Genomic DNA, 20,345 nt, shown 5'->3' on the forward strand with positions numbered 1-20,345 from the left:
TTCAAAATGAGATGTCCCTCTCCAGTAATCTCGCCACCGAATGAAAGGAGGGGTCTTGGTGGTCAGGCCTTAGCTGCCTCTCATGTGTTGGAAGATAACAGTAATTTTCAGCTTGAACAATTTGCAGTGGATGTCTCTGTTGTTCAAGCAGCTTCTGATCAGTCCTCCAAAGCTCTTACTGTTGATGAGGGTTTCTCGTCCACTGCAGATACTCTAGATGATGTTCAAGCTCGCAGATTAGTTCGATCCAGAAGCCTACCTATTCATCATGGTTTGCGAGCTGAAAAGTGCTCCTCGCTTGTCTGGGTTGAAGTTACGAGTCGTTCTAAACCGAAACCAAAAGAGCCTCCTTCTCAGTCGAGATCATCTGTTCCTGTCACCAATTCCAAATTTGCTGAAGAGGAGGAGTTAATTTATGAAGCTCAGCGCATTTTAAGAGCTCGTTTGGCCGCTGTAGGCACCTCCAATCCGGAGCCCTCGGCATCTATGTCAAGAAAACATGCTCGAAGGAAGATAAGACAGCAGCTTTATCTTCTGGCAACTAGTGATACGAGAGATGGTTCTTCCAACTCTACTGCGGTTTCGGTCAAGAATAAAGATTTCGGTTTAGCTTCTGATGGACAGGCGCACTTGCATTCTGTTCATTCTCAGGAGGCTTAGTGCTCAGCACCCCTTTTTTTTCTTCCAATGAAGAATTTTTTTTGGAATGTAAGACGCCTCAATGGCAATAAAAGGAAAAATACGGTTATTAATTGGATTAGGTTAAACCGTCCACTTTTAGGTGGGTTTTTGGAAAAAAAAAAATGTTTTGTGTCCATTCAGAAGGTGTTTCCGAGCCCTTCAGATTGTGTTTCTAAATCCTCCAGAACATATTCTTAAACTTATAAACATATATGTATTAGTTAGTTGCTTCTTAATTATTTAATATATAACTATTATTTATTATTTATAATATGTAAAAATGCAAAATAGATAATAGTGTATGTTTAAAAAACTTTAACTAATATTTGTTATGCGCAAGGCGCGGCTATACGTAAATTAGAGACATACTATAAGATTCAGTGATTTATCATCGGGCCAATATTTGTATAATTAACAATGCAACGAGTTTAATCTTACGATAACATACCAATATAAAACAAAAGGTGTTTTAATTCATTATGTAAAAGGAGAAAATAAAAATATTCATCTAATTTTGAATTCAAATATGATATTTACGTTTAGGGAACATATTGGTTTATTATCAAAACTAGTCTTTCCTATCAGATTAGACATGACAGCAATTCAATAAAACAAATTTAGCTGTGTACTGTGTACAGCATACTTATGATTATTTATAATCTAAAGGCATGTGTTTAAAATGGAATTTCCTTTTTAAGTGATGCATATTGGACCAGTTAGTACTGACTTTGCTATGCTTAATTACCTAATTAAATTGGAACAAGAACAACAACCAAACTCAAGCACTAATAAAACAAAAGGGTGTGTTATGATATAATCACCCGACCTAAATTTCTGCATTAATTTCCACTCTATTAATTATTATATTAATAAACTTACACAAGTACAGATGGATTAGGTTATTATTGTTCAATTCATGAGCTTGTCTCCGCTTATTGCTCGCTTTAAAAGCTATAACAATGGAATCTAATTATTGATATCATCTACTATTTACTTAAATACTCCTATTATATACACATATACACCAATAATAAGAAGAAAGTAAAGTGCTGCAGTTCGCACTTGTTCCAACTCATTCTTATGCACATACGTACATTTCCATCACAATTCTAAGTGAAAATTGCATAATTTCGGAAATAGAGGCGGGCATGGATCAAATATCCTGATTCGATCCATAGCTATCCAAACATTCGGTGTTCCGGATATCTGAAAATTTTTAGAGATTTAACCGGATATCCGACTCAATTCATATAAATAAAAAAAACTAGAATTAACATAAAATAATAATATTTTATTAAAACAAATTTTACTTTTAAAAATTCTAATGACTGATATAATAATTTTAATAAATAAAAAATATTGTAAGACTTCTATAACAATAATATTTATAGAAGTTGCATATAAAATTCTAAATATATGTACATATATGTATATGGATCAAATCAAATATTTGTTCTAAAATATTAGTATTTTTGAGTTGCTTTGTTTCTTACGGATATTGCATATTAATATTTATTTTGCTTCATAGACTTATGAATATCCAGAGTTTTCGGTTCAAATCAAAATAAATAACGAATTGAATCAAAATTTATGGATATTTTTCCCGATTCTACTTGAAAATATTTTGTGATTATAGGATTTTACAGTATTTTTGTTCACAATCTGTTTTTTTCTCTCTCTCCATTTTCATGTTTGACAACATTGCGTACATAACTTAATATATGTCATCATTGATATAAAAATAAATTCTGGAGACATAATATTGTTGTTGGTTATGTATTGAGATGGGTTGCACTGTTTTTTTTTGAAAAAAGGCATGGGTTACACTATTTTAACAAAAAATTACCTGACATAACAAAATATGTATATCTTTAATTTGATAAGAAAATATATATCTATAGCTAACTTTAGGATTCCTTACAAGAAAATTAATAAGAAAATATATTTTATATCTGGATTGAAGGTTTAGTGATTAGTATTTAACCTGTTCAAAAAATATTAATAAGAAAAAGAGGGAGAACTAGAGAGACCACCTGATAGAACAAACAAAAGAACATACAACGGGATTGTATGTGTTCAAAAAAAAAAAAAAAAAAATACAATGGGATTGTAAAAGAAAGGATAGAGATGAGATGTCAAGCGACAATAATGGAGCAATAGTTTTGTCCACTTGGCTATTATAATATCTAACACGAAAAACTAACTTTTCGGTTTTCCCAAATAAAAAATATTTCGTAGTGTATAACCCAACAAAAATTCTTAGTGTATAACCCATTAATAATGTTGTGCTGTAAAAGCTGTGTAACGTAAAAAATATTAACTAGTACGTAAGATAAAACAATGGATGCTGACTATTTAAAGATAAGTCCAATAGTGACAGAAACATATTTCAGAAAACAAAAATACATAGCAATAGGGTAAATATATTTAAATACAGATATTATAACCAAAGTTTAAGAAGTTCATTTAAAACAAATAAATATCTTTATTTTTTATATTTCTACTTAATAAAAAAAGTGGTAAAACTGTAGGCTAATTGATAAAATATTGTTTTAAGAGAATATCGCAAAAGATATGGAAAATAGATTATAGTGGAATAATATAAAGTAATTACAGAATAATAGTTTTTGAATATAGTTGAAAAAATAGAAGGAAAGGCGAAGGAGGTTCGGTTGGTCGACTTTGCTAAGATAAGAGAGAGACTCACTCTCCCTCTCTCTCTCTAAATCTTCTCTGCAAGAAAACTTCTCTCTCTCTCTCTAAAACCCATTTCTTTCTCTCTCGAAAAAGCTCCAAGCTTTACTAGAAAAAGACGCTCCTTTTTCTCTTCCTGCAATTGGGTTCTCTCACGACAATGGCAATAGAGGATCAAGAGAACACAATCCGCGAATTCAAGCCTAAGAACAGAAGAATCATGGTACTTCATACAGTACTCTGTTTCTGAATTTTCGTTTTGGTTTCTATATGTTCCCCAAATGTGTTATGTTTTCTGGGTTTGTGAATTTGATTCGAATTTGGAAAATTCAAAATCGAAAATGGCGAAAAGTATTCACCTTTAGAAGTTTGAACTTCTTCATCCAAGTGCTCTGTTTCTTGCTCTGTTTCGTGTACCTAACATTGCTTTTATCTTAAAGAATCCAGTGCACTAGTGAGCACGAATCTAGAACATTCCTGGGTTTATTATGATTCCTTTTCTAAAGAAAAAAAAGAGAGAATCAGATTATAAACTTATCATACAAGACTAATATCAAAGAATTTGAAATGAGGATTTTATGAAGTTTAATGGTGGTTTAAGAGCTATGTTGAAATGTTCTCTAGAGGTTTAATCATATACCATATATTTATGTTAATTTCTGAAATATATAATCAAAATTGATTTTTTTTTTTTTTTTGGGTGTAGGGAGCTGGTGGACCTGAGGAGGAAGACAACAGGTGGCCACCATGGCTGAAACCTCTACTTAAAGAGCATTTCTTTGCTCACTGCAAGTTTCATGTAGACTCTCATAAGAGTGAATGCAATATGTATTGCTTAGACTGCACCAACGGCCCTCTTTGCTCTCTTTGTCTTGCCCATCACAAGGATCATCGCACTATTCAGGTCCGTTATAACTCAAAAGTAGATTCATCTAAAGATTTCAATATGTTTTGGGTTTTGAACCTGTCTTTGATTGGTTTTTGGCAGATAAGGAGATCATCTTATCATGATGTTATAAGGGTGAATGAGATACAAAAGTATCTTGATATATCTGGGATCCAAACTTATGTGATCAATAGTGCTAAAGTCGTCTTCTTGAACGAGAGGCCTCAGCCTAGGCCAGGGAAAGGTGTAACCAATACCTGCAAGGTTTGCTATCGTAGCCTCGTTGATGATAGCTTCCGCTTCTGCTCTCTTGGCTGCAAGGTACTAATTTTCAACGTTTTCAACTTTTCCTTTGTACTAAAGTCAAAAGGAAGAAACTTTGGTATTGGGTCTATGCTTGTTTTCCCTCTTCACACGTTTCAAAACAGCAGATCAACGAGTAAAATTCTCACATTTAATGGATTTCTTACCGTTTCACCTAACATCTTTGGGTTAAATTCAACTCCCTTTTAACCGCCCAAGGAAAAAGATGAAAACTTTGTGAAATGGGTCACCTTCAAATTTTGATTGATTGTTTATAGTTTCACCTAACTTTCCCAAGCATGTCCTTTAGTCTTGTCGAGGAAAAGATCAAAACTTTTGACAAGGGTCGTCTTTTTCTTGAGCATTCTCTCTCTTTCTCATTAATCATTCTCTGATAAACTCTAAATTTTCTATGTTTTTGAAATGAAGATTGCTGGATCATCTAGAGGCTTTGAAAAGGGGAGGAAGAACCTTTTGATGGAGACAGAGGATTCTGGTAGTTTCAGCCCATCAACACCTCCACTTACTGCTTCTAGTAGTTGCAGAATCGCCAAGCGAAGAAAGGGAATCCCTCACCGATCTCCAATGGGATAAAAAAAGAAGAAACAAAAGAGTTAAACGCAAAGATTACTACACAGAAATGTATAGCTAATACATAAGCTTTGGTCTCTTATTTGCTTGTGTTAGCAAAAAAAATAAAGGCCTTAAGATAGGTTTTGTTCTACTGATGGTAAGTCTGTGAATATGTAATGTGCTTTGTATATTTATGTGATGCAAAAGGGGTAGAAAGGGAAATATAGGGCTTTTAAGGGGGGGGGGGGTAAAAGTGGGAATAAAACAAAAATAGCTTTGTGCACATGGTGTAAATGTAGTTTGGTTAGGTGCATATATGGATCTGGAATAACAAATAAACAATGATGAGACTTATCACCTTTATATTCGTCCGTTTTTCTATACTTCTAAAAGTATATTTTTTCTGTTAATTACAAAAATCATTTGTTTTTTAAATGCCTAATAGTGTGTCTTTTTTTTTTTGAGCATTTTATCGAATGTATGAAATTATTGGCTTGAACGATTCATCGCAAGAGTTTTGAACTTAATTAGAAAGATGGATTATTACGCATGGTCCTTATCTAAATAAATGGAGCCACTATCCCCTATATATTATCTCAGAAACATTACAATTTTTTTTTGTGGATAATTCTTAAAATCATTAGAGAAATATGTTGGTCCATCTAATTATATAATAAGTTTTTTATTAAACTAACAATAAATTCATCATTAATATACTTTATTATTTCCTTAAATAAAATTTACGGAATTGCCTAATGTGGCTAAAATATATATGACAATTAATGATTTTGAATAATAAAGATTTGATAAAAAATAGTGTATCTTCTATCATATTTGTTTAATTTTAAACTATTAAATAAATTAAACAACCTTTAATCATATAATAAAAATTTAGATTTTTATGTATATGTTATATTTTGAATTTTTACAAACGGCTATAAATTACTAAAACTGTTAAAAATCTCACATTCAAATTTTATGATCCATGGTTTAAAAATTTTGTTATGACAAAATACAAATGATTACAAAAATTATATAACTAAAAAGTCTAATTTAATTAATTATTAAGATTAATATATATATCGTTTTAAATTAAACTATAAACCATATAAAATACAATATTTTAGTTTCAAAATTTATTTTGAACAATTTTTTTGATAAAAGTTTTGAACGTCATTGACAACTTATTTTTTTTTAAATTATAAATTAATAAAACTATTAATCCCACAATGAAAAATTTGTTATCAGTAATTTAAATTTTTTCCTATTAAAGATACAAATGATCAAAAAAACTATATGAGTAGAAATCATCATTTAATAGACATTAATATTAAAAATATACTAAAATATATTATCTATGTTAGTATCATTTAAATTTAATAACATATCCTATCAAATATAAAAAAAAATATTTTTTGGATTAATAAAATTGATTTATATGTTCGCATCAATTTAATTATATATTTAATAGTTACTGAATTTTAATTATTTAATATATATTTATTATTTCATAATATGTAAAAATATTTAATACATAAAATAATTTATATATATAATATTGATTCTGCGCAAGGCGCGGGGCTTAACCTAGTTTTGTTATTATATGCCACTAAATATAATAGATACAATTTTAAAAATTATACGGCACATGGTGTATTAAACTGTTAATTCTCATGGGGCACTCTGTTGGAAAGCATTTGGTGGGAAGGTGTAATTTGCTTTCTCTTTTAACTTTCTTTTTTGATAATGGAACCATTTGGAAATTGATAAAGTTTAGATATTTGTATGGGGAACCAAAAGATATTTATGCTATTTCTAGTGCTTTGAGTACTTTTGGATATGTATTTTAGCTATTTTCAAGCATTTTGAATAATTTTAAGTACTTCAAATATTTTTTAATACTAGATCTAAATATAATTAATACGATTCGGGTATTTTCGGATATCCGAAATATAATGATTCACGTCGGATTCGGATCTGGTTCTTCAGATAGCAAAGTTTTGAACCGGTTCAAATATTATACAAGTTTCGGTTCGGTACAACTTTTTAAGCTAGTTTTGGTTCGGTTCTCCGGGTCAAATATTTTGTCCCCTCTATCAGTTTTGTTATATCAACCACTTTTTATCTGCTGCTGTCGGAATCAAACCATATTCCCGTTTAACACTCTCTAGTACGGGTCGAGACTTGGGAGAAACCAAAAAAATGTTGTGTTTAGCTTGTGAGATCTGTTAGAAACCGGCAACCAAAGCTATGTTTATCAGAGAATAGGGCTACTCAAAAGCTCAACAAACCCATAGAAGAAACAACGTCTTCGTAATAGGGGTTAATACGGGACACAGAGAAGCTATTGAGGAGATATTTTTACACATGTGGGCTTAGCCAAACGATGTGTATTTGTTTCTTTTATCCAATAAAGAGGTACAATAACAATTTCACAAGTCAAAACAAGGGATAAGTACATGATAACGTTTCTTCTTGAACTTGTGTGGAAATTTACTTGCTCAAAAGTTCTCGAGTGTAGCTTTTGTTCTGATCCGCAAGTAAATCTGTTACAAGTAGCGCATCAGGGGATGAAATGTAATTGGCTTTCTGTTGCACGAATCTTCCAATACAAATCTGTTTCCATTTAAGAATTATCTTTTGCTGTCCTTAGAGCTCCAACCTCAACACACATTACTGAACTCACAAGACCCGCCACTTATCTTTCCAAGTAGCTTCTCCTTTTGTGTGAACCTCTCTCATCAGTCTACCTTGCCTTAACCTGAGTTTTTTCCACTCCAACCATACTTGGTCTCTCAGACTTATCTCCACACTTGAGTTAGTAACTTCATCATCGTCTCCTTGATCATTACCTTGGCTTTCAGGTAACAGATCCCCTAGCAAAAGACTTCTTCCTGGAGCTCACAACCCCACTGCAGACAGATCCTTTTACTTCACATAAACAGCCAAGATTTTACTCTTCCATGTGCTAAAAATCTGACTTTATGTAAAGAATCAGTCTTTGTTTCATTTCATGCACTGATACATAACAAGTACATTACATACACTTCAAAACTTGTGTCATTGTATGTAAAGATCGTCAGGAATCCCCAACCTGAGCCAGTTTCATTTTGGCTTTAGCCATTCTCGCTTCACCATAACACCCCGACATCCTTAAACCCGACAAAACAGCTCGTCTCGCAGACGACGGAATCTTGATTCCTTTACTGTAACACGACAAAAGCAGCTTGGAAGCACATACAAACCTCGTTTCTTTACAGAGATTATGCACAACACAAGTATACGTATACTCATCTTTCACTTCCATCGACTCAAACAATCTCAACGCACGGTCCACATGACCCGCTTTACACAACCCATCAACCAAACAGTTACACGTCACGAGATTCAACCCAATCCCCATCTCTCCCATACTTACAAAATGCTTCTCTGCTCTCCTCGTCTGTCCCGTCCTCAACAAACCGTTGACTATGATCGTGTGCGTATACTCATCAGCTTTCATTCCTTTCCTCTCTATCTCCCCCAACAAATCATCCACCGCATCCAAATCCCCTTCTCTAAAATACAGATTCAACAACGTATTATACGAAACAATGTCGTGTCTCCTACCGTTCCTAACCAGCTCCTGCATATACTCAAACGCCTCTTTCGTCTTCCCTGTCTTAACCAAAGCACTAACAACCGCGAAATAAGCGTACCCATCATAAGTATACCCTTCTCTTTTCATCTCTAGAAACAACTCAAGCCCTCTTCTAATCCTCCTAGTCTTGAAATACAGCTTTAATATCGTCGTGTAAGTAACTGCATTAGGAGTGTAACCCGATCTCTTAAGCTCTGTCAACATCCATTTCGCAGTACCGACCCTCCTGGCTTTACAAAGCCCGTTGATAAGAATGTTATAAGTCATTAACCCTGGCTTAAACCTACTCTGCATCTCTCTAAACATCTCAAGAGCATCGTCTACATAACCACACTTGCAAAGAGCATCAAGCAGCACATTGTAAGTATCAGGACCGGGACTAAGCCCCGCGAGGCGAAGATCCTTGTAAAGAACACGAAAGGCTTCGTCTTGCTTCCCTAGCTTGAAGTAACAACACATCAAAGTGTTGTAACTCCACAAGTCAGGGTACAAACCCCACTCGAGCATTTCGTCGAACAGGTAGAGGACACGATCCAGCATCAGCCGTCTCGCGGCTCCAGCGATTAGGGAGTTATACGTAGCGACGTCGGGTCTAATCCCGGCGTCTCTCATACGGCGAGTGACGGCGTAAGCTTCTTCGATTCCGACGAAACGGCAGTACCCGGTGATCAAAGTGTTGTAAGTGACGACATCGGGAGAAACGCCTAGTCTGATTCCGTCTGTGATCAAGGTTTCGGCTTTCTCGATTTTTCGGAATTTGCAGAGGGAATGAACGCATATGTTGAGGAGCCTTGTTGATAGTCCCGTGAATTTGACGAGCCCAAGAACCATTCTCTACTCGGGATTAAACATAGAGGAATAGTGGAAGAAGGAGGGGAATTTGGAGATGGGTTCGTGACATTGGAGGTTTGGAGAGTAAAGGGTTTCACGAATGTAGCTCGCAGATGGAGAAAGTTTAGGAATTTGAGATGTAGATCTCGGCGAAGAAGATGATTATCGGAGGAAGAGAAGAAAGAACTGTAAAATTTCGAAACTAAAACCCCTTCGCAGCGTCTGAGATGGATTTTACAAGAACAGTCTTCAACTTCTAAGTTTGTACTGAGATAACCCCATAAATTATTTATTTGTCAAATAACTCCCTATCAACTATACATTTTATTAATCAATTTTTTACGGACAGAGAGATTATTTCGACCAAAGATACTAATCATACTATGGTACTAATACATATCAATGATGGTTTTGCCCTATCGAAAGCTCACTATGGGGGCAAAAAATATCCGAAAGAGTATAAAATGCATAAAAATTATACAGTATATGTTCAGACGTGAGTTTTACAATATATGTCATTTGATCAATGTTGCAACTCTAATTTTATTTTATTTTATTATATTTTAGCTTTCTTCTCTAGGTTCAATAATCACTCAAGTTTGTTTTAGCATTTACACTATAACTTGCCTGTTCTTATTATTGAAACTCTGAAAAGATTTTTTAATAAATCACTAAAAACACTAAAGCATCTCAAGTTTATGTTCTACCTAAAAGAAGTATATAATCAATACAACAAGAAGAAAATAAAAGAACTATTTTGTCAAGAAAAAAAAGGTTTTGATAATTTCTTAAGTTCTTTTACTCTCCCGAGTGTGTAGCAACCGTTTGATTGGAGACTTCACCAAACCGGCGATGAGCATAACTTCTGTTTCTAACAAGTTCTGCAAAAGTCACACAACTCTTTGTTTGGCTATGTCCTCTTGTAACCTTAATCTTGACATGCTCTGGTAATCTTAATGTATACTTATCTTCTTCCTCTGGTTTGTTTCTCACTATTGAATGTCCCGTAGAATGCGATCTCGAGAATGTTTCTGGCAATGTTTGTTCTTTTCTCGATCTTTCGTTGTTAACGCAACTGCTTTGTCCTGAAGACGTCCCAGTATCTATCGGTGTTGTGGTCTGATGATGATGATGTTGATCGCCACCGTCGTAGCTGGTTTCTTGAATTACATCGATGATCATCTCATCGACGTTAGATAGAACATTGGTGGTGTTTTCCGGGGGAGGAGGAGGATCAAGATCGTGGCGACAAACAGGACAAGTTTTGTGAGATTCGAACCAAAGATCGATGCATTCTTGGTGAAACACATGGTAGCAAGTTGTCAAGAGACGTAGCACGTGATCTTCGTCAAATTCAAGTAGACAAATGGCACATTCGAGGCCGTATTTCTCTTCCCGGAGATCTTTAACGGAGAAATAAGGAAAAGTAGGAAACGAATTTATGATTCTAAGGTCTAGGCCAGGATTGACCGGAGGAGCTTCAGGTGGCTGGAGGGGATTGTCTGTTACTTCTCTTTCTCCACTGTGATGGATATGCCAGGTTTGCATTATGGTGTCGAGAATACATTTGCAGAAATAGAGAGTGAAAAAACCGACAAAGATGAATATTAGAAAGACTACGGTGAAGATCACCGTGAGAGGTGGTGTCACGTAATGTTCTTGTGGCGGTAAAGGTGAAGGAATTGTCGGCATTATGGCGGCTGGAGATTGATTATCTCCGCCGTGAGAATTTTCATACACGAGAAGAACAATAGAGCTAGAAAAATAAAGTCATGGAGATTTTATTTGTTTAATTGTTTCTTAGTTTAAAAGTTATTTTTGGAGAGTATGCGTGGAAGATGTGTGTATGGCGTGAGAGTGTGTCGAAGTTGTGGTTACTAAAAATAGAAAGTGTGTTTTGATTGTTGTTTTGTTTGCTTAATTAATACCATGCATTGAACGAGTCTTTTGTGACATTTGCTTGAAATTTAGTCACTTCTACCTTAAGTATCAATTACGAGAGTAAACTTCACCCAATTTATATATACATAACATTCTCATTAAAGATATAAAAGTCTTTCAAATTTTAGCTCACACATGTAACAATAAATATCATAATTTCTAATCACATAGCATATATATTGGCTATGTGATGAAAAAGACCAGAGAATTCCAAAATTTTGTCTCCACACCTTTAACCGGAAACCGGAGCTATGGACTAAAAAGCTAACACTCGTTAGTAAGGTTTAAATTTTAATACTGCGTTTGGACACTGCATGTGTGTTACTTTTGATTAATGCGTATTGGTTATCAGAACAAAAAAGTTACTATTATAAATCAACACAAATTAAGACAATTTTTCTTTAATAAGTAAAAGACAGATCAAATGTTGAAAATTATAGTTTTTTTTTTGTTTTGTATTGACCAAAAGCTTTTACTGAAAACAAGAGAAAATGTACAATTTGAAATATATTAAAAAATGAACTGAGACCCACTTTGAAACTATAAACCGGATCATTCGTTGATTATAGGATCATATCACAATCAAAAGAAACTAAGAAACAAAATAAAAAGATGAACTCAAACCTACTTAACAGATCAATCTACTTATGGAAAATTCTGATCAGAGAGAAGGAACAGAGAAGCAAATCCAGTGAGGTTGACCCACGAACCATTTTCTTATTGAGGGTTGCTGCCAGGCCAGAGGCGAAGATCGCACATCTGGTCAGGTGGTTGAGGCGTAGAGTTTCCAACTTGATGCAGCGGCGATTTACTATCATTTAGTCCACCACTACCACTGGCTGTTGCTGGACCTGAAGCTGGCTCGGTGTTATTCTCAACCACTCGCTCTGGTACAAAGCTTCCAACACCGACCTATATAAAAAAAAAACCACCCGAACCAAAGTCAGTACATCTTGAAGATTCCGTGAATCAACTCAACTATAAAAGGATTAGAGAAATGTAGTAATTAACCTGGACTTGTGACCCAGCTACTAGCATTCCAGCAACAATACCCCCAACAATCTTGCCATTGTGGTTAGCCAGAGACACGCTCAAGTCACCAGTTATGGTCAAAGTACCATTACTCTCAGTATTCAAGAAAGAGCCTGACATAGCAACAATTTCATATTGTCCCTGCAAAATACAGATCACAGATAAAACATTCCAGCAAGTACTACACAAAGGATATGAAAATGTTATACCTCATACTTAACAACTCCACTAGGACTGTTAAGCAGCGCACTAGATATAGCTCCTGAAGCTGAGAGAATAACGACCTCGCGTGGTCCCGCTTGATGCGTATACGCCACAATCTTTGCAGCTATGTCCTGAGTATTTAGTTAATTAATGAAAGATAATCAAGTAAAATTAATCTCGACAAGTTGAAGATTAAAGATTTGAACAATTACCTCTCCAGCTTCGACCTCAATGATATCAGGTATAAACGGTGTTCCTGCTCCTCCTATAAGCAAGCAGTGATATATCTTGATTTGATTAAAAAAAAAAGGGGTTTCAAGAAAGATCGATGGAGTACCTAAAGCGTTGAGCTGGGTCTTGACGGGGCCAGGAGGACGACCTCTGGTCCGTTTAACAGGTGGTGGGTCTGATGAGTTAGCACTTGCACCTCCACCACCACCAAGACGCAGAGAAAGATCAATGACATCAGAAGAAGCATACTTCCTCGGTCGTCCTCTTCCTGGTTGCTCGTTCCCGAACTGCATCCACGGTTGTTGAGGCTGGCGCTGCGAGAGATCCCCGACAGATAACCAGTGGGGCATCGCCTGAGGAGTGGAGGTGGGACCGGTTAACGTGGCGGCGTTGCGGTTGTAGGAGCCCGTAAGCGTCCCATGCGGTGGTTGTAGCTGCTGCTGTTGGTTGGGTTCTTTAGAATCCTCCATGGAAGATTAGAGAAAGAAAAGGAGGAAACTTTGTTGGAGAGACACTGTTTTTGAGGATATAGACGCGAGAGAAAGTTGAGGTTTTTAAGTTTTAAGCGAAAGCGTGTGAGCCAAGCTAACATGAGTTCTTCAGGTATATATAGTGATACTACTGAGAGAGAGAGACGATTTGTAAAAAATACAATATCAAATATTTTTTTTGAATTTAACCATATATTATTACTATTTGTAGTTACATTTAGTAATTTTTTTTAAATCTTATTTAATTGCATCATCCAAGATTAATATATGGTGTGAAAACATATATAAAGGGGTCTCCGACGTCTCTTTTGTCGATAAAAGAATACAAATTTTGTGTGTGTTTAACCAAACCAAAAGAAATTTAACCGAACCAACACTAAACCAAAAGAATTTTAACCTAACCGGAGAAGTTACTGGACCTATAAATACAGATTCTATCGGTGAAAATTGACAAAAAAAAAGAAAGAAAGAAAGAGATAATTAAACCCCTAGCGACGTCGTCTCTCCCATTCTCTCGCGAGTCAGTTGCGATCCGCCGGAGAAGTCCTCGACGTTTGTTTCAGGTAATGGACTTCAATATCAAATCTCCGTCACCGTTTACATAAAGTAACTCTTTTGCATTTTTTTTGTTTCAGTTCTGAGCGGCGAACGATTCTGATCATCTCTCTCTGTTTCACGGCGAACCATGGGGAAGAATTCGAAGAAGAAGAAGGAGAAGCCAATCCTTTCCAAAGAGGAGAAGAATGCTAAGAAGGCGCTCAAGAAGAAGAATCAGAAAGAGAGGGTGAAGAGTAAGACGGAGAGGAAAGAAGCGAACCGGAGGAAGCGTGTAGAGGAAGAAGACGCACAAGCAAGCCCTAGATCTACTGCCTCTACCTCAAAGAAGAAGAAGATGAAGAAGAGTAACGAAAGCCCTACCTCAACGATCAAGAAAGCTGAGAAGAAGAGGTCAAAAAAGCTCAAGAAACTGGAGAAGTTGAGGGAGCCTCTGATACTAACCAAGGAAGAACAAGATAGGATCGATGAATTGAAGAGTAGACCCATCATAGCATGGTGGGATTTCGAGAATCTTTCATATCCTTGGGTTGGAGTGTATAAAATGATTCTGAATAAGCTCAGGCGTGAGGGCTATACTGGTAAGCTTGAGCTCCATGCCATTGTGGGGTACAAGGGTGATAAAGAGCCTAAACAGGACAAGACTTTCACTATGCATTACGGTGACCTTAATCCTAGTAAGCCTTTTTTTTCCTAAGCTTTTCTTTTTCATTCTCTCAATCTTTATGTACTTATGTTTATGTGTGTTTGGTGCAGGACCAACCAAGGGAACCAAGGGTGATCAGAAAGCAGACAATCATATGAGAAAACTGATCAATGACTTTCTTGAAGATGAAGAAATGGCTCCTCAGAACACGCTTCTCATCACAAATGACAACGGTTTCAGGGAGGAATTGGATTTGTTGAGAGCCGCTGGACACGGTGTCTTGTTGGCTACTATGCAAAAGTCTCTGATTATCAAAGCGGGAAGCCACAAAGTCTGGTTCTGGAAACACGAGATTGTCCAACAAGACTAAGTAAGAATTCTTTATAACCTACCTACTTGGTTTCCTGTTTCAGTCTTTTGACAGATACAACTACAGGTTTCGGTTCTAGATGAACCAAGTTTTTACTTGGTTTCCTGTTTCAGTCTTTTAACAGATACAACTACAGGTTTAGGTTCTAGATGAACCAAGTTTTTGTTGTCTGAAGTTCTTGTCCCTCCTTAGTCCTCTCTGAGTGTGGGATGTCTGGATTGAGTTTTTGTTTTTTGAATAAACGCAGGTACAAATCTAGGGAGAAGCAACGAAAGCAGAACATGCAAGCGAGGATAGAGAGAAAACGGCAACATGCACATATCTTTTTAGTTTCTCTGTCTTTGTTGCAATGTCGCTGATAATCTTTCTAAGAAACACAAAGTAGATAGCCACTTGTTCTTTTTTTTGTTGTTGTTTGTTTGTTTGTTTGTCAGCAGCCACTTGTTCTTGATGTAAAAAATCACCGTGAGAAACTGAGAAAGTATAGGTCGGATTCATGGAAGATCAGAGAATGAAAAGGATGAAAATTTCTTGGAAAGCTTCTGTTTTTATGAGTTTTAAGCGAAAGCGTGTGAGCCAAGCTAACATGAGTTCTTCAGATATATACAGTAACTTTTTGTTTTAGTCGCAGTACTATATGTATACGTTAACAACTAGAGTTTTTGCTATTTATCATATTCTTAAAGTAAAAGTTAATTGAAATATTTTTTTCCTTTTGGAAAGGTCACAAAATTGTGCTGTATGGAATTAGCTTTGTAAAGGACTCGTTCCCACGGTTCTTTACTAAACTGCTGTGAATAGATTTTTATTAAATAAGCTTGATTGTTTTATAAATCATGCTGTAGATCTAAATAGTAATCTGGATAGCACCCAAGATTAGCCCTGGGACGGATCCGGATATCCGGGAAATTTAGGGTATCCGGATCCGGATCCGTCGGATCCGTGGATTTAATATCCGGATCCGGATTCGTGGTTTCCGGATATCCGGGTTTTGGATATCCGTCTCGATATTCTATTATCCGCGGATATCCGGATCCGGATCCGTCAAAATAATTAAAAATAATTTTTTTAACAAAAAATACTATTTTTTTAACAAAAAATACTAGTTTTTTAATATAATACATAAATTAAATATTTATAAATATATTTATATATGTTTATAATATTGTAAAAACTAAAATATAATATTATAAGATTAATTCATGTATAAATATTAATATATCAAATATAAATATTAAAAAAATTTAAAAATTTAATGTATTTAAAAAATACGGATCCGGATCCGGATATCCGGACCTAAAAATTAAGATATCCGGATCCGGATTCGGTTTGCACGGATCCAAGATTTTACTATCCGGATTCGGATCCGGACACCCCGGATATCCTATTTTCGGAGCGGATCCGGAGCGCATCTCGGATCGAATCCGGATCTCGGATAATAAGTCCCAGGCCTACCCAAGATCATAGGTTTAGGGGTTTTCACTTTTCAGGGACTTTCACTTTTTATTTCCGTTTTTATATTAATGAGATATAAACAAATTATTAGGTTTAGGATATAGTTTGTGAATGTGCAGAAGAAAGATTTAAGGAGGAAAATAATATGTACTTGTAAATGTGTATACTCTTTGGATTTGGTGTCCTCCTTTTGTTAGAAAAATAATTATTTTTATTTTTTCACATAATTTGCAATTTTGCACTGAGTGAAAAACATTGATGTTTGGTATTGGAGGTGAAAACTAGAAAAGGAATGAGACACCAAAGTTGTTGGGAATATTTAATCTATAAAGGAGATATGAGATATTCAAATTTAATATTTAACTTCAAGCAAGGTGTTCATTTTAGACTTCTAACAAATATTTACTTATGTTTATAGCTTTTTTTTTTTGGTTCGTATGCGACAGTTTTATATGAATTAATTACATGTCATGAAAGAGAAAGACAAGTGGTTCCAAAATTTTGTAAGTCAATTTTGTTGAGATCCGTAGAGAGTTAGTGAGCTATTTGATCTCCGCAACTTTATTCGGAGCTATGGACTAAAGTTGTGGAGATCAAATAGCTATATAAATTTGATTTAATTAAACATAAAAGTTATATTAAAGAATATGGATGTATATATTTGAAATTATAATCTTAGATAGATCCGTAGAGAGTTAGTGAGCTATATAAATTTTTTTTAATTAAACATAAAAATTATATTTAAGAATATGCATGTATATATTTGAAATTATAATCTTAGATAGATTTTTCTATCTATTTATTTTAATTAAATATATTAAATAAATTTGTAAAAGTTGCATAATTACCAAAAATTAATATTAAACAATATTTATAAAATTTGTAGATATATAAGAAAATAATGATTTTACGATTAAATTTTTATAATTTTCTAAAAAAATTGTATACATTTTTGAAAATTTTAGTAATAAAATTGTATAATTTAAAAAATATATAATTAAATTATATTCCAAAATTTATAATGTCATATTTGAATATATTTATTTTAATGATGATTTATGAGTTATTCCTATATTCTAAGAAAATTTTCAAAAATATAAATTGACATTAAATGTAATATATGAGTTATTACCATATTTTAAAAAGTTTACCAAAAATATAAATTAACATTAAATGCAATTGTTCATGTCATATTAAGCTATAAGACATGTCATCAATTTCAGTAGCTACGTCGTATTTGTTTTGTGAAATTGATTATATAAAAGACTTGTGGCAAAATCGCTTCACAAATATAGTATGGGCGATTTCCAATTTTTGGGAAAAAGGAAAAAGAAAGATTGGATATTAGGTAGGTAAAGCCCACGGGTTACATTTAGGCCCATTAGTTTGGTCCATATAAAACAAAACCTAGTACAAACCGATGGAGGACCTTCTTGTGTCTGAGAGATTTTTGTTAGAGAGGGATGTCGGGGAACGATGCGGCGGAGACAGCTAAAATAGAGGTGTGGTGGGACATGAATGACTGTACGATTCCGGAGGGGTACGATGCTCGTCGGGTCCGTTCAGGTATAGAAAGGGCGTTCGAAAAACTAGGCTACAGTGGTCGTGTCTCCATCACTGCCTATGGCGACCAAAAAAAAACCCCTTGCCACGTCCTACGAGGGCTCTCTTCCACTGGAGTCGCTGTTGCACATACCAATTCCGGTTAGTAGTATAACAAAAAGGAAACTCGTAGACTAGACATTTTATGTAATTCATCCATATATATATTCACAGATAGCACGCGCTCAGTCATGCATCGGGATATGGTGGAATGGCGAGCTCAAAATCCTCCTCCGGGTATAATTTTAATCATATCCGATCAGGTGGAAGGTGAATTCTCCTGGGATCTGGCCCGCCTACAACAGCGCACTAGATACAAACTTTTTCAGGCTAATTCAATGAAGAGTCGCGATGATTTTATCCTGCTCTATAAAGCAAATTGGCGCTGGGAACAACTACTAGAAAAAGGAGACCCACCACTTGTGGCGGTGGTGGGTGGATTATCATCTGCTGCCATGTTTTATTGCAAATCGTGCAATTTCGATTGCCAAAGCCTGAATAAATTCAGGAAGCATCTCTCCAGTTATAAGCATGGAATGGAAGTAAGCAAAGCATCCTCTCTCTCTCTCTCTCTCAAATACTTTTGTTTCATAATCTGAGCAACAAACTCTTTTGTCAAGCTCAGGAGGCTATAAACCCTCCGGACACACGACTCTCTTGTGTAACGAAGACGTGGGCAAGGAACTACCAGGCCACGCCTGAACACGCCACAGCTGAAATACATGTGTTGTGGGACATGATTGACTGTCCGATTCCGGAGGGGTATGATGCTCGTCGGGTCCGTCCAAGTATAGAAAGGGCCTTCAAGGAAATAGGCTACTCTGGTCCTGTCTCCATCACTGCCTTTGCCGACCAAAAACAAACACCTGTTCACCACCTTCTTGCCCTCTCTTCTACTGGAGTCGATTTTTCACATACCCTTCCCTGTTAGTTAGTCTCATCTCCCTGCTGTTATTTAATTATTAAGGTTTTAATTTTCAATTAATTTTCTTTTGTGTGAAACAGGGGTCCATTACAGTCGCATGATTACAGATTTTGAGAAATGGACAAAAGATAATCCTGCTCCGGCTTCGATTATGATCATATCGGATGAAGTCGCTTCCAGCAAGGACCGTTCAACACTTATTTGCCGGAAACTACAAAAGAGTAACTACAACTGTTTTTTGGCTTATTCAGTTAGGCCTTTTGAAATGCCTGTCCTGGTCACTTCTGCTGAGTGGCTCTGGGATAACTTACTTGCAGGTGTTTCTTCTCTCATCTTCCATTACTACTACACTACCACCAAACTACTTAAGCTGATCTTTTTTTTTCTTCCCCAGTTTCAGAGACAAAAAGACACATTCTTCACAAGTGCAGTGAAAGTGAAAGGGTTGTTGCAGCATCTACCGGAATGTTTTGTTGCACATTGTGTTTATGTGATTGCAAAAGCCTCGATGATTTCAATAAGCATCTCTCAAGTAAAGATCATACACAGGAAGTACGCGCATCCTCTCCCCTCTCCCTCTCTATCAATAATACCTGTTTAACTCTTTCTACTCGTTGTCAAACAGGAGAAGAGAATGACTTCGTATGCTCAATCTGCCCCTCGCCGGCGAAGGCTTTATAAAATATCCAACTACTATGAGGAGGCAAGTTTTTTTTCTTAATGATGATATAGAGATTCTCAACAGAGTAAAATGTAAATACATGTCCAAATACTCATATGTTTCACTTCATTTATACTTGTTGTAGGTAGGATATCCTCCCAAGACCAAACGTATGAGGAAAGCAGCCCTGAAGGGTTTTTTTCTCCCTAGACCATTACGTTTTACTAGACGTTGACATTGTGTTTACTAATGTGAAGCTCGCTCTCATCTTCCTTTCTAGTCTTTTTTTTTTTTTTTTTTTTTTTTTGAAACACTTCCTTTCTAGTCTATCTTTCCCTTTTGCTTGTTCTCAAATCAATGCTTGTATATAGATATAAATTAAACTTAATGGTGTTTTTTTTCTTCTATTTATTGAATTTCTGTTTAGTACGGTTATGATTTCATGTGCAATTTAATCATTGGGATTTCATGTGCAATTTATTGAATTTCTGTTTACTACCTGTTTTAAAAATATACTTATTTTTTGAATTTGAATTTTTTCGAAAACTACACTTTTCAAATGTGGTTAAACATTTTCATCCAAGTATATTATTATTATCTCTATATCTTTCTATTTATATAAAA

General features: G+C 35.2%; 6 protein-coding genes across 7 annotated transcripts; 3 read left to right on the top strand and 3 right to left on the bottom strand.

Moving 5' to 3' along the window:
- The first annotated feature begins 3,317 nt into the window (after nucleotides 1-3,317).
- On the top strand, nucleotides 3,318-5,572 carry BNAC07G34900D (protein RGF1 INDUCIBLE TRANSCRIPTION FACTOR 1). The gene is made up of 4 exons (XM_013852336.3): nucleotides 3,318-3,598; nucleotides 4,082-4,279; nucleotides 4,364-4,582; nucleotides 4,994-5,572. The coding sequence occupies exons 1-4, from the start codon at nucleotides 3,536-3,538 to the stop codon at nucleotides 5,156-5,158; spliced, it is 645 nt and encodes a 214-aa protein (XP_013707790.1). The 5' UTR covers nucleotides 3,318-3,535; the 3' UTR covers nucleotides 5,159-5,572.
- Nucleotides 5,573-7,484: 1,912 nt separating this feature from the next.
- On the bottom strand, nucleotides 7,485-9,839 carry LOC106407479 (putative pentatricopeptide repeat-containing protein At4g17915). The gene has a single exon (XM_013848347.3). The coding sequence runs from the start codon at nucleotides 9,606-9,608 to the stop codon at nucleotides 8,217-8,219; it is 1,392 nt and encodes a 463-aa protein (XP_013703801.1). The 5' UTR covers nucleotides 9,609-9,839; the 3' UTR covers nucleotides 7,485-8,216.
- A 379-nt stretch (nucleotides 9,840-10,218) lies between these two features.
- LOC106410136 (RING-H2 finger protein ATL29) lies at nucleotides 10,219-11,301 on the bottom strand. The gene has a single exon (XM_013850624.3). The coding sequence runs from the start codon at nucleotides 11,298-11,300 to the stop codon at nucleotides 10,407-10,409; it is 894 nt and encodes a 297-aa protein (XP_013706078.1). The 5' UTR covers nucleotide 11,301; the 3' UTR covers nucleotides 10,219-10,406.
- Nucleotides 11,302-12,177: 876 nt separating this feature from the next.
- Nucleotides 12,178-13,498, bottom strand: LOC106408352 (AT-hook motif nuclear-localized protein 13). The gene is made up of 4 exons (XM_048762927.1): nucleotides 12,998-13,498; nucleotides 12,791-12,916; nucleotides 12,561-12,722; nucleotides 12,178-12,461 (listed from the first exon to the last, which is right to left on the bottom strand). Exons 1-4 carry the CDS (start codon nucleotides 13,484-13,486, stop codon nucleotides 12,267-12,269), a joined length of 972 nt encoding a protein of 323 aa, XP_048618884.1. The 5' UTR covers nucleotides 13,487-13,498; the 3' UTR covers nucleotides 12,178-12,266.
- Nucleotides 13,499-13,959: 461 nt separating this feature from the next.
- Nucleotides 13,960-16,011, top strand: LOC111207844. The gene is made up of 4 exons (XM_022706252.2): nucleotides 13,960-14,070; nucleotides 14,143-14,739; nucleotides 14,819-15,078; nucleotides 15,326-16,011. The coding sequence occupies exons 2-3, from the start codon at nucleotides 14,193-14,195 to the stop codon at nucleotides 15,076-15,078; spliced, it is 807 nt and encodes a 268-aa protein (XP_022561973.1). The 5' UTR covers nucleotides 13,960-14,070; nucleotides 14,143-14,192; the 3' UTR covers nucleotides 15,326-16,011.
- Nucleotides 16,012-17,936: 1,925 nt separating this feature from the next.
- LOC106411458 lies at nucleotides 17,937-20,156 on the top strand. 2 transcript variants are annotated; one of them, XM_013852228.3, is made up of 7 exons: nucleotides 17,937-18,237; nucleotides 18,310-18,677; nucleotides 18,761-19,061; nucleotides 19,141-19,377; nucleotides 19,455-19,612; nucleotides 19,686-19,763; nucleotides 19,867-20,156. In XM_013852228.3, exons 1-7 carry the CDS (start codon nucleotides 17,997-17,999, stop codon nucleotides 19,954-19,956), a joined length of 1,473 nt encoding a protein of 490 aa, XP_013707682.3. In that variant the 5' UTR covers nucleotides 17,937-17,996; the 3' UTR covers nucleotides 19,957-20,156. The 2 variants fall into 2 exon arrangements, with proteins under 2 accessions (XP_013707682.3, XP_013707683.2); XM_013852229.3 differs by having other exon boundaries at nucleotides 19,461-19,612.
- Nucleotides 20,157-20,345: the final 189 nt, after the last annotated feature.

Source organism: Brassica napus, chromosome C7 (assembly GCF_020379485.1).
Source record: "Brassica napus cultivar Da-Ae chromosome C7, Da-Ae, whole genome shotgun sequence".
NCBI classification, from domain to species: domain Eukaryota; kingdom Viridiplantae; phylum Streptophyta; class Magnoliopsida; order Brassicales; family Brassicaceae; genus Brassica; species Brassica napus.